Source organism: Perca fluviatilis, chromosome 5 (genome assembly GCF_010015445.1).
Source record: "Perca fluviatilis chromosome 5, GENO_Pfluv_1.0, whole genome shotgun sequence".
Taxonomy (NCBI): Eukaryota; Metazoa; Chordata; class Actinopteri; order Perciformes; family Percidae; genus Perca; species Perca fluviatilis.
In genome coordinates, this window is record NC_053116.1 from 36,580,407 (window position 1) to 36,594,095 (window position 13,689).

The following is a 13,689-nucleotide window of genomic DNA, read 5'->3' on the forward strand; positions in this document are numbered from 1 at the left end:
GTATTACCTGGTGACCTCTAGTCATTTGTAATAATTACGGAAGTTGGCTGGGATCTCAATCCCGTGCGAATCGGCCACGTCTGAAATTTTGGCGGGGGTGGTATATCATTTTTTTCAAGTTTTATGTTTCCTGTGAGCCTTTTTATCCCTCTCGCGAAGAAGGATATGGGAGCGCAAGGGGCTGCAGACTTCACCTTTCGTGGCCAACATAGTCTGGACAACTGCTCGAGCGAAGACCTCCGTCCCCGACTCGACGCGCTCCCTGCAGCTTCGTCCGAGGGCTGACGGTGATGCTTGTGTGATAAACTCTACCGGGCCTGGCCCAAAAAAGATACGGAACCCAGACCCAAGTGCTGCGCGGCGGCCTCGCCCTGGCTGTCCTCCGCGCGCCTCCGGGTATACCCAACTGTCGTGGTACAGATAAGTCACTAAATTCGAGTAAAAGCAGGCTTCGCTTATCCCGTGCGAATGCGCCACGCGAAACTCAGATGTTGGGGGGGTACTTTCGAAATTACACACGAGGTCCCCGGATGATACTAATCCCGTGCAAAATAGGGCTCTGGTCTGCTATGTCTGTCATTGGTCAAGTAAAAATTCCACCGTAAATGACATGCCATATTCCGCCAAACACAGGGGTCGTGTGATAATATTAGTCCCGTTTGAATCGGCATCTCTGTGATTCGGGACTGTATTTAGCTGCATTGGAAATTCTAAATGAAAGTTTTGACAGAGCCTTGACATCATATGTTGGGAATCATGTCAATAAATTAGAGTAAAATACAGACCTGTGCTTATCCCGTGCGAATTCGCCGCGCGAAAAAACACAGACGTGAGGGGGGAATTTCTAAATCACATGAGGTCCCCTAGTAATACTAGTCCTGTGCGGATAGGGCTATAAGCATAAGAAAAGAGTGTATGATACACACATTGACACTTTGCTCCAGAAAGACAGATGAAAGAAATGCTTCAGTGAGAGATTCCATCGAGTCAAAGGCTAACGTAGCAGCAGCAGCTAGCCCAGAGTCGGTGTCAGGATTTCAGTTGTCTTCAGTTGCTTTTGTTTCTTTCCAAATCTGTTTGGCGATCCCTACTTAGTAGAGAATCCAAAGTTCACAGTCTGCATCAGTCTCAGGTTTTTTTTTTTTGTTTTTTTTTAATGAGGTCAAAGGTCATGATTCATGTGTCATCATTGTTTGAAGGGAACTCCCGGAGGTTAACGGTGGCATGTTGGTTGGGTTCCGTGATTTAATCCTCTTGCGTGACGGTGAAACTTTGCTTTGCTGTCGGAGGGAAGGCTCAGTCTTCTTTCTGTAAGCGTCCCTCTTTGGACTGTCGGGGGCCCCCATGTGCTCAGAAAGTCTTTTCTGAAACAGTGCTTGGAACTGCTGAGCCTGCAACACAAAGTTAAAATACGGAGTTGATTGGCGAACAGGCTCGGTTTAGATTGACCAACTGCATAGTGGTGTATTTTTGGTATTGCTACAGGCATTGAAGTCACAATTCTCACATTTGGATTTGTTTCCACCTTGTGTTTGTTTGTAAGTTGTTTGTATGTCTGTAAGGATATTAGTGGAATGACTTTCTAACACCAATGTGTCAATTAATATTATTATTAGGGATGGGTTAAAAGAATCGATTCTCCAATTAAAATCGATCTTTGTTTGAGTGATCTGATATCGACTTATAAAATACATAATATATGCCTTTTCACCATGGATGTATAATTAAAAAAGTACTTTAAACAAAGTTTTTGTGGCGTTTAATTCTTAATGTAAACATTATCCTGGTGCGTTATCATAATGTGTCATAATGTGACCAAAGTTCTTTACAGGTTTACAGGTTTACAGGTTTACAGGTTTACGTGATGACATAGCTGACTCTCCAGTCTTTGCTGAGGACCATAAGGTGCGTTTTACAGTCCTGGTGACAAGCTAGTGAACTTTGGGTTAAAAGGTAACTACTGTTTTTTTCAATCTTTGACATTGGTCCAGTATTAAGCGAGATCGCTGCAGCCGGCAGCGGCGAAACAAGCTACAATGTAAGTAACAGGGCAATTGTCCAGCTTGTATTTACCTTCACTAAAGTGCTTGTTTTGCCGCTGACAGACTCAGATTAATATTCTAAGTGTCTGACTTCATTATGGAAAGGACCCCTTCAGAGATAGACCTTTAAAACCTCTTTGAGACCTTTCTCTTTAACCAGAAACATCTCTGAAGTCGCTAGCGCTAAAACCCACCAAACTCCATTTAAAAAAGTAATAATTTCAGCGTGTATAGAGCCAACCTATTTTCACATGTAAATCGGTAAACTACGGTATGTGTTTATTTCAACCAAAACTAGAGATGTGATTGTTGGAAAAGTGGAAAGACGACCCAAAACGGCTTTGAATGAAGTGTATTTTTTACGATAAAAATTACTGTTTATTTACATGGAGTCTGGTAGGTTTAGCAAACACAATTTCGCGGATGTTTTTATGTTTAAAAAAAGGATCTTACTCTTTAACAGAAAGGTCGACCTCCTTAGAAGTCCTTTCCATAATGATGTCAGACACTTAGAATATTAATCTGAGCCTGTCAGTGGCAAAACAAGCACTTTTTTTTTAAGGTAAATACAAGCTGGACAATTGCCCTATTAACTTACATTGTAGCTTATTTCGCCGCTGCCAACTGCAGCGATCTTGCTTAATACTGGACCAATGTCAAAGATTGTTGTTCCCATCAGTCACTTAGACACAAAATCATAGGGTCCAGGTTGAAAAACTGAGGTCATACCGTGTCTAGCTGTGCTGTGGTCTGAGGTGCTGTGGTGGGGGTGGTTGTTGTTGTTGGGTAAGCTGTGGTTTGCTGCTGGCTCTTTGGTTTGGCACAGTACATCTCCAGATGCTGAAGTTCACAACCAGACGGCCGACAGCACTGGTCCACTATCCCTTTCCCTCTGGGCCGAGAACCGTAACCAGACCACGAACCTTTACCTGCAGAGAGAGAAATGTCTAACGTTAGATTCTTTGTCTTTCTTTTAAAGGGCAACTTAGGTTTTCTTCAACCTGGACCCTATTTTCCCACCGTTTTTGTGTCTAAGTGACCGATGGGCACAACAATCTTTTTAATTGGTCCAATATTAAAGGTCCCATGGCATGAAAATTTCACTTTATGAGGTTTTTTAACATTAATATGCGTTTCTCCAGCCTGCCTATGGTCCCCCAGTGGCTAGAAATGGTGACAGGTGTAAACCGAGCCCTGGGTATCCTGCTCTGCCTTTGAGAAAATGAAAGCTCAGATGGGCCAATCAGGAATCTTCTCCTTATAAGGTCATAAGGAGCAAGGTTACCTCCCCTTTCTCTGCTTTGCCCGCCCAGAGAATTTGGCCCACCCATGAGAGAGAGAGACATCATGGCTTTCAAACGAGCAAAGTGGACGTTGGTCAAGGCCACACCCCCCCCCCCCCCCCCCCCTCTCCTCTCCTCCTCAATAGCTACAGACACAGAAATGGCACATCCTAAGGAAAGCTCATTGTGGGACTGGCTCTAGTGGCTGTAATTCTGCACCAAGGCTGAATTTCGGGAAAGAGACTTCAGACAGTATTAAGGGACCACTAAGGTCTCTATTAAAGAGACTTCAGATACAGTATTAGGGGACCACTAAGGTCTATATAAAACAGACTTCAGATACAGTATTAGGGGACCACTAAGGTCTATATAAAACAGACTATTTTCATGCAGAACACTATCCTACGCAAAGTTTATATTGTGAAATTTCCGTTTTGCTGAGTGAGATTGAACTTCTAAATGATTTCTGTTTGAAAAGCTCTCTGCTCTGCTGTTTCTCCCTGACTGCACCTTTCTTTGTTATTAGTGTGAGAGCTGCTGTGCTCAGATAACAAGTGTTTTAACAATAACGCTATCACACACTGAGGCACAGTGTTCTGCTTAGTACATTGTCATTTTGGTGAGTTGCCATCACCCTGATAATGAGGAGAAAGTGGCCTTGGTCAGACAGAACAGGGTAAAGTTAATAATGTGAAAGGGCCTGTGTGCAGTGGAGAGAATATATTCTAATACAGGCTGTTTCTTATGAAACATTTGTACATATCGCTACGAAAAGTAATGCACTGTATGTATTGATTGCTGCATGCACAACATTAGGCAGTTAATGTGGTGTGTATGCTGTATAACAGTGCAAAGCGCGGCACAGGGAGGAGGTCGAGGTGCGCAATTATGAAACCCACTGCAGTTCTAGGCAAGACCCGCCCTACGAAGCAACCCGATTGGTTTTACTTTTAGCTAACTCTTTCTACCGTTTTATCATTACTTTTAGCTAACTCTTTCTACTGTTTTATCATTACTTTTAACTAACTCTTTCTACAGTTTAATATTTACTTTTAGCTAACTCTTTCTACCATTAAATTTTTACTTTTAGCCAACTCTTTCAGCAGTTTAGTCATTATTACTTATTTCTACGAATTATTCATTGGAATTCACAACCGGGGAGAGAATATATCAGCTGTAACACCTGAACATTACATGTTGCAGATATTTTTTTTTGAGCATCTTTAGGCCTTTCTTTGTATAGGACAGCTGTAGATGTGAAAGGAGTGAGAGAGGGGGAATGACATGCAGCAAAGGGCCGCAGGTCGCAGTCGAACCCGCAGCCGCTGTGTCGAGTAGAAAACCTCTACACATGGGTGCGTGCTCCACCAGGTGACCCACCCAGGCACCCAACATGTTGCCGTTATGTAAGAGTACTAGTTAGCAAGTTTAAACAGGTAATGAAAATGCAATGAATTGTAGGAATAAACCGCACAAAGTAATGACTGAAATACTTAGCTTAAAATAATGCTTAAAAGGTAGAAATAGTTAGCTTAAAGTAATGATTAAAAGGTAGAAATAGTTAGCTTAAAATAATGATTAAACAGTATAAATAGTTAGCTTAAAGTAATGAATCATTCCAGGATGGGAGAGAAACGTGCTCTGGTTTATTGGCATTTCTTTAAACCAATCACAATCTTGCTAAGCGCCAGAGAGAGCAATGGTGCCTCTGCAAAATAGCCTCGGGAAGGAACTTGTTTTGGTGGAACATGTGTACGTTCAAAAGTTGTTTTAGTCGTGCAACAGAAAAATCAGATTGGACAGATAGTCTAGATAGCTGTCTGGATTTACCCTGCAGAGATCTGAGGAGCAGTTAACCATAGTCCTCACAAATCCACAGGAGTTTAGATCGCCAACACAAAGAAAGAGAAAGGTGACGGACATCCGGCGAAATTTACGGCGGCAACGGAGCAATTTCAGAAGTGGAACGTCATACATATAGACTAACTTAAAGCAATGATTAAATGGCTGAAACTACAGTAGTACTTGCTGACCAAACCAACCTAAATACTGACAGTTTAATCATGATATGCATTTGGAACATAATTTGGGAGTTGATGAAGGGGTATGTAAGTTCATCTGACAGCGCAAAAAGGTTGGTAATAACTGATCTACAGGAGCGCTGTTGTGGCTAGGCTTCATGTAAATAAATGAGCAGGATGAGTTTAGTTGTTGTGGAGCTGATAACTTGCTCAGTGTTACTGACCATGACCATATCTGTGTTATACACCTCTGCCAGTGTAAGTGTTAACACGCAGGGTAGAATAACCTTGATAGCATTTGGTCGTATCGTACCTTTATTAATATCTAAAGTAGAAAAACAATAATCAATCTGCATGTCATAACCAGATAGAATCTACCAATTTATGCTTTCATTTAAAGCTACGTTTATTCCCTGCATCTGTCTGCATTTTGTCCATGCAATGGGAGGAGGTAAGGATAAAATAAAGTTGGTTTGAAACAGGGGTCTCCAACCTTTGTTCATCTAAGGGCTACTTTAAAAAAACGAAAGTGGCCAAGAGCTACTTGCATCACATCGCTTACATTTATTCACATAACACACATAAGCCTGTAAATGAAGCTACTGTTTGTACACGTATGAAATTGCAATACCCAAAGCTTATGAAAAATCTTCACTTCACGTCAAGGTTCATGACTATTTTACACTTCTTTTAGTCCACATAGTTAGCGACATCATTGAAAATATTCCCATCAGGGTCCAAGAAAACATTACCACTTTACACTTCTATGGCCCACGAAGTTAGCTACCTCACGTAATATCGTGGTCATTTTGTTTCTCAGTTTTTCAACCTATTGGCGAGCTACTGCAAACATCCTCACAAGCTACCGGTAGCTCGCAAGCTACTTGTTGGAGACCCCTGGTTTGAAGTGTGTATGACCAAACCTGAAAAAAATATCAACAAATATCTGATCTGGTCATTTTGTATGCAGTTTTAAGATGGTGCCAAGGTGTCCAATTATCTGTTTATACCTTAAGAATGTATTTTCACATTCTCAGTTTCCAGAGAGTTAAATCTGAAAAGGGTAAATACATTTTTTCAACCTGAACCCTATCTTCCCAAGTGACTGATGGGAACAATCTTTAAAATTGTTCCAGTATTAAGCAAGACTCCTGCAGTCAGCAGCGAGGAAACAAGCTACAATGTAAGTTATTGGGCATTTGTGCCGATGAAACACCTTCAGTTTACATCCACAAAAAGTGCAACTTTTGCTACTGACAGACTCAGATTACATCTCCAAAATCGCTATCGCCAAACCCACCAGACTCTATTTAAATAAACTGCAATTTTATCATCGTAAAACACACTCCATTCAAAGTCAAGACAGAAAACAAAATAAAACTCAAAAGCAGTCTTGTCTGTCTTTCCACTGTTCCATCAATCACCACTCTGGTTTGATTAAGATAAACTCTTAATTCACCCGTATACATGTGAAAATATGCTGGCTCTATAGACACTAAAAGTTATGTTTATGTTAATAGACTCTAGGGGTTTTGCGATGGTGATTTCGGGGCTGTTTCATGTCAAACAAAAAGGATCTTACCCTTTAACTAAAAGGTCTATCTCTGTAGGGATCCTTTCCGTAATGTTGTCAGACACTTAGAATAATAATCTGAGCCTGTCAGCAGCAAAAAACAGAACTTCTAGTGGACGGAAATTGGAGATAAACATTTGCCCCATAGGGTTACATTGCGGTCCGGTTTACGGCTGCCGGTTACAGCGTTCTCGTTCAATACTGGACCAATTTCAATCATATCCAAAGAAAAGGAGAAGGTGAGTATAGACTTACCTAAATAGATTCCACGATCCCCACACACAAATATGAGATCACTGAGGAGATCAGTCCCACAGCGGAGTCTGGCTGCCTCTGAGGACAGCGGCCAGCCTGCCAGACACATGGTGGAGTAGAACATACACATCCGAACACACAACACCTGAAGACCAGAGGAGGAACTTTTAATACACAACTCAAACACAAAGTGGTTGATGGTTGCACACATTTACATTCTGACGGAAGGTTAACACGGCAAAAAGATTAAGACAGCTCGGACTGACAGTGTTTTCCCTAGGTTTGTGGAAGGCATAGGCGCATTCATAGGCGTAATTTACATAAAGACATTTGCACCATAAATTGATGCAGGAAAGCAAATTCTTGCGTTGACGTTCAACATTTCAATTTTGCTCAAAAGTGTTTTATAAAGCATAAATTATAAATTTTCAAATTCTGTGTTACATCTTCTAAGCCGACTTCATTCCAACTTATCACTGCTAGTTTTACACTTATGTTTGGAATTCATGGTCAATAAGCCTCATTAATATTAAAATATGCCTAATTTTTAGTTAAAAAAAACAGAAATTATCAATTACTTTGGCTAATAATTAAGATCAGAGGAACGTATGTTGATGCATAATTACAGCCTGTTTCATGTATGGAACCATTCATGTTTTTGTTAGGCAATTTGGTTGAAATAAACCCATATTTTTTATATAGATCTTCGAATTTGACCCGAGGACCACACAAGCGTTAAGTGTTGATGCTCACATTGATTTTAAATTCATTCGGCTTAGGTGCTGCCCAAAACGGCTCGGTGCTGCACCTAAGCGTTAGAATGTAAAAACCCTGACTGACTGAAACGAAAAGGAGCTCGCCCCAACTCTAGAAAGACTTGTAAAAGAGATTCTGAATCCCAACGGGAACATTCCTGGTAGAATAAAGGTTAAATAAAAGAATACAATTACCTTCAGTGTGTGTGGCGTGGCAGAAGGGCAGCAAGAGGAGTGCATCTTGTCTGTGTGGAGTGGACCGACTCCAGGAGAACTTGAGTTTTATAGTCTGGCAGCAGGAGGGCAGGACCACAGCGCTGAGGTTTCCTCCCCGCACTGCTCCTCCGCACATTGTTTCACACTCCAATCTCATCTGGAACTCATATCAGATGATTTAACACGCTGTCTCTGGGGACAAACTTGTTCCGCTGTGTTCCAACTATGTATGTGACAGGATATTCATCATCGTCACAAACACGATATCCATTTTTATATCATCACGCCTGGACTCGAGGGCGTAGGTTTTGTTCAAACATTGGTGGGGAAACATTATAACCTGGTGGTCTGGTGGGGTGTCGGGGGGGATCCAACACTTCATTTCCATCATTAATTAATAAATTTTTCAACAATTTGTGCCTTTTCTGCATCAATTTATGCTGGAATTTATGAATTATTCTCCTGTATTGTTCAATACATTGTAGTATTGAACGGTTATTTTTCACCTCTTTTGGGGAAGTCTTCCATATTTGTTGAGGCGGACAAATCTACCTCTTGTAATTATTGGGGGGCGGGGGGTGGGACATAGCCCCTGCATACCCCCCAAAATCTACACCTATCGAAATCTACGCCTATGCCTGGACTACTGTAACTCTCTTTTTACCTGTCCCCACTTAGTCTCGCATTGCCAGACCTACCTCCACAGTGCTGCTGAGGAAGGTCTGGCTAGTCCACACAGCATTCTGGGATGGGACAAAAACCTGCTCTGATTTATTGGCATTTCTTTAAACTAATCGCAATGGTCATGGGTGATGCTAAGCTCCGGTCAGAGCCACGGTGCCGCTGCAAAATAGCCTCAGGAAGGAACTTGTTTTGGTGGAACATGTGTACGTTCCAAAGTTGTTTTAGTCGTGCAACAGAAAACTCAGATTGGACAGATAGTCTAGCTAGCTGTCTGGATTTACCCTAAAGAGATCAGAGGAGTAGGTAACCATAGTCCTCGTAAATCCATGAAGTTTAAAATGCCAACACAAAGAAGAGGAAAGTAACGGGACATCCGAAAAGAGTGACATCCGGCGGTATTTCCAGCAGAACGAGAGCAATCCCGGAAGTGGAACGTCGTGGATATAAATTAGACTGGTCCTCCACTCAGTCTCACAGTTGCAATTTATCCAGAACTCAGCAGCCAGATTATGAACTAAATCTCAGACGTTCTGTCATATCAATCCAATTAACGCCTCATTGCACTGGTGACCCATTAGGATAAGAATACATTTTAAATTTGTATTAATTACACACAAGGCCATCCATGGTCTGGCTCCAGATTATTTCAAAGAACGTTAACCCCTTACAGCCCAGCCAGGCCGCTACGATCAGCTGATCAAAACATTTTAGCTGTTCCACCAACCAAACTGAAAAATATTGACGACGTGCGTTTTCAGCTTTTGGAACAGCCTTTCCCCTCAGTGTGACATCGGCTGACTCCACACACTTTCAAAGGCAGGGTTGGTAACTATTTCAATATATGCTCTTTTTATATATTGTATATTGAAATGGTCTTTAAACACTGCCAGCAATAAATAACTTCTGGGCTCTAAAAAAGGAGCCAAAAAGATCCGTCGTCTGTAGCTGCTGTAATCCTGTAAAAACGCCCACCAATCACTGCCTCGCGCTCCGCTTGGAAAGAACCAATGAAATGCCTCCTTGCCCCACTGTGCGTACTCTATCAGAGTTCCTGCAAGACTACCGGAGAATGGAGGCAGAAAACTCAGCAAACGTTGCTGCAACCGCCCATCCTGCTAAAAAGGCAAAGAAATGAGACTGAAGCTGGAAAAGCGGCGACTAAAAAAAGGCTGCACATAAAACTAGAGGACAAACTTGATATATACTATATTGGCGTTTATAGTGGCCTAGAAATCATGAGCAAAGCAAGTAAGGTGACGAAGTATAAAAGCGCCAGAATTCCACATAAAGGGAGAGGTTGGGGTTGGGGGTGGGGGTAGGGGTAGGGGTAGGGTTGGGGGTTGGGGTTGTGGTGGAGGGGTCAAACAAACACAGGTTCATGTCCCGTTTGAAAATAAATGTAAACGAAGAATTCTTTTTATTTTTATTTATTTATTCGTAAAATACACTTCATTCAAAGTATAACCTGAATATTATGTGCATGTACGAGTTAGTGAAGTGTGTACGGCGGCCCTGAGAGCGCGACACGCACCGCAGCTGACGGAAACACGCAAATAGACACAACAAAAGCAAATGAAGAGAACATCTTCGTAGATTGGATAAGAAATGTGCAGCATGTAAAAAAATTAATAAAAATAAACACTGCACAGAGAGAAAACACAACAGATGCAGATAAAATATTGCACGTCACACAGAACCAGGGGTGGAATGTAACTAAGTACATTTACTCCAGTACTGTACTTAAGTACAAATGTTGAGGTACTTTTCATGCCACTTTCTACTTCTACTCCGCTAAATTTCAGAGAGAAATATTGTACTTTTTACTCCACTGCATTCATCTGACAGCTTTAGTTACTAGTTACTTTACACATTAAGCACACAAAACACATGGTTTATAAAGGATATAAAACATCATATGTATAGATAGTAAACAAATTAAATAAAACTGAAATAAAAATCCTTTAATATTAGTCTAAATAATTAATTTCTGTTTTTTAACTCAAGGATTAGGTTGGTGTTAGTGGCGTTTATAAGTGGTAGTGAAAAGAAAGTGTAAAACGGCAAAAAGCGCCAAAAGCATCGGAAAAAAAGGTCAGAAATAGGGCCCTATCTTGCACCCAGCGCTGGTCTTACAGGGAGGTGTGTTCAGGTGCATTCTGGGCGTATTGCTATCTTGAGGCAGCGGGAAGTGATCGCGCCATTGACCAACAAAAACCTGGTCTAAAGTCAGTAACGCAGCATTTCATTGTTATTTTAACGCCTGCTTCCCCTCGTGGAGTTTTGAGGGCATAGTGCTCGTATATGATCTCCCCGCGCACTTTCACTTCACGCGCGAGTAGATCTGTTTCTTCTCATGAAAAATCTCTCCTTCCTGCTCAGCAAATCCGCCATCATAACAGCAATGCTTCAAGGTCCAAACGCGCCCGGCTTTTAAAGGGAATGGGAGATGGCACTCTGGGCTAGATTTATCAAGCCGTTTGCGCCCTGTTTCCAGGCGCTAATTGGTCGCAAAGACGGACGTAACCGATGCGGGCTATTTACAAACACGGCGCACTTGGGTAAAATGGCAGATTGTCTGCCACATGAACGAGAAGAGACAAGTTGCGCTTTCAATATGCGTTCGTGGGAGGGTCGTGGGAAAGTGGGAGTCCCACCCAAAAAGGTGGGAGGATAAGCGCAAAGTGCACCTAATTATATATTCCGTGGTATTTACAAAGACTGTCAGTAAGAGGGCGCCTCTATTCTGCGGGGGAAATTCTCAGCCTCTTAAAAGCAGGTCTAAACCAGCCGCAGTCGAGTTTCCTCGTAGACCTTTATGCCGCTGGTGAAATGGCAACAGTAATTTGAGCAAGACAAAGACATAGGCGAGGCTGAAAATATTTTTAACACAAGAATCACACTTTGTCAGTGAACACAACATCATTTAGCGTTACAGATCAAGCAGCCATGCAATATTAGAGTTACTGGAAGAAATCAAAGATGAAATTGAATCTCCCACTCAGCGTTCACATCCCATTCCAGCAGTTGTTAACCCTTGTGTTGTCCTTCGGGTCCCAGTGACCCGAAGGACAACACAAGGATTATGTACTTCCGTTTACTTTGTTGAGAATTGCTCTCTAAACAAGGGTTAATACAGCACCTTAGTTCTTGTTTGTACAGCATTTTGGTCAGCTTAAACTGTGTTTAAATGTGTTCTAGAAATAAACTTTACTTACTTACTTTACAAGAAACAGGGTTTAGAGAGCAATTCTCAACAAAGTAAAGGGAAGTACATAATCCTTGTGTGGTCCTTCGGGTCACTGGGACCCGAAGGACCACACAAGGGTTAAACTCCTCCCTACATTACAGATAATGGCATCAGGATCATTTCAAACAGTCATAGCATCAGCAGTGGGAATATCGCAGTCTGCACTCAGCCATATCATAGCACAAGTACCGCTTTGCTACAGCGCAATCTACGGTATAGTGGGCGGAGAAAGACGCTGATTGCTTGATGGGTGTCAGGGTTGATAAATACTACGCAAAATGTGGAAGCGTAGCGTGCACTATTACCGAACTCGCATAAACAGACGCAGCGCAAACTGCGCTAGTGTTCGTAAATTAGGCCCTCTGATTGGTTGATTGCATGTTACGCCCCAAAACACACCTCTGATTAATGAAGACACTAAGTACAACCCTTTTGAACCATGCGCCAAGCGCACGGACCCTTTTTTTCCGCCATCAAACTAGCAAAAGTGGATTCGTACACGCCCTAAACGCACCTGCGCTAGGCGCTTTTCTCCGTGCGCTTAGATCGTTAAAATACAGCCTGTAGAGTTGATTTTCAGTTTTGACCTGGGAGGTCAGTGCATGGTCCAATGGACGACAACACAAGGGTTAATATATGCATATTACTGGCTTATAACACACTCTCACATACAAGGTTCAACACTAAGGATCGCCCGATGGCTCGGGCAAATAAATGCACGTCGGGGAAAGTACATTTAACGGGCGAACGGAGATGCTTGTTGAATGATACTTTTTCTGATCATCGTATTATGGATTACGTTATCGTTCTCCTGTTTTGCCGCCGTCGGAGAATGATTCGATTCGAAGGTGCCGTTGGCCAATTAAAAAGTGAGTGCGGGGCTTGTGACGCGTGACTGACGGCTGGCTTGTTAGAAGATGATGATGATGATGATGATGATGATGGCTGCATACGAGCTGAAGAGAAAGATTATTTCAATCGTCACGGAAGGAGTTTTTGACTAAATGTGATATTGCGACATTGAGCGTGAATATTGCAATAGATACTCATTCCGATGTTCTTTAACCTATCTGAAAACACATCAAAATGGATTAATAGAATATCAAAACAGCAGGTTTTCGTACAACACAAGGGTTTATTTAAACACACGCTTCGCAGTTCGCACTCTCTGTCTCTCTCTCTCTCTCTCTCTCTCTCTCTCGCTCTGTCCTCACGCTTCTCGTTTCTTTCGCTGTCTCTATGCACATTTCACAAAATATCCGGAATATTGCATATTACATTTTCGATATTGATATTGCACAACGTGATACTACAAAAGCGACATTGAGTCGATATATCGTGCACCCCTAGTAGAGGATGCCGATGGAAGTGTGATGTTTTGTGAAGTTTTCCGGCAGTTCAAGCCAAAGGCAGACACATCTGGATCATTTTTTCAAAAGGGACAGCATCCTTCCGAAAGCAAATGCTGGAGGGCCACGATAAAAACAAGAGGGCTGACTGACAACCCCTCCTCCGGTGCCTTGCCGGCTCTCTTTTCCGAAAATGTAACGCTGAGGCAAGTCAGGTAATCGCTAAACTGGTAAGCACAGCGTATCACGTGTCAAAGACGGCAC

General features: G+C 42.2%; 1 protein-coding gene across 1 annotated transcript; it reads right to left on the minus strand.

The window, feature by feature from the left end:
• Positions 1–1,116: 1,116 nt before the first annotated feature.
• Positions 1,117–8,306, minus strand: igf3 (insulin-like growth factor 3). Its single transcript, XM_039799312.1, has 4 exons — positions 8,125–8,306; positions 7,175–7,319; positions 2,772–2,971; positions 1,117–1,391 (listed from the first exon to the last, which is right to left on the minus strand). Exons 1-4 carry the CDS (start codon positions 8,167–8,169, stop codon positions 1,170–1,172), a joined length of 612 nt encoding a protein of 203 aa, XP_039655246.1. The 5' UTR covers positions 8,170–8,306; the 3' UTR covers positions 1,117–1,169.
• Positions 8,307–13,689: the final 5,383 nt, after the last annotated feature.

Excerpts from the sequence above, each read along its gene's own strand:
- igf3 (XM_039799312.1), bottom strand. The coding sequence starts at position 8,169 with ATGCACTCCTCTTGCTGCCCTTCTGCCACGCCACACACACTGAAG. Across the intron at positions 2,972-7,174 it reads GGATCGTGGAATCTATTTAG|GTAAAGGTTCGTGGTCTGGT; the intron begins GTAAGTCTATAC and ends CTCTCTCTGCAG. Across the intron at positions 1,392-2,771 it reads CCACAGCACAGCTAGACACG|GCTCAGCAGTTCCAAGCACT; the intron begins GTATGACCTCAG and ends TTTGTGTTGCAG.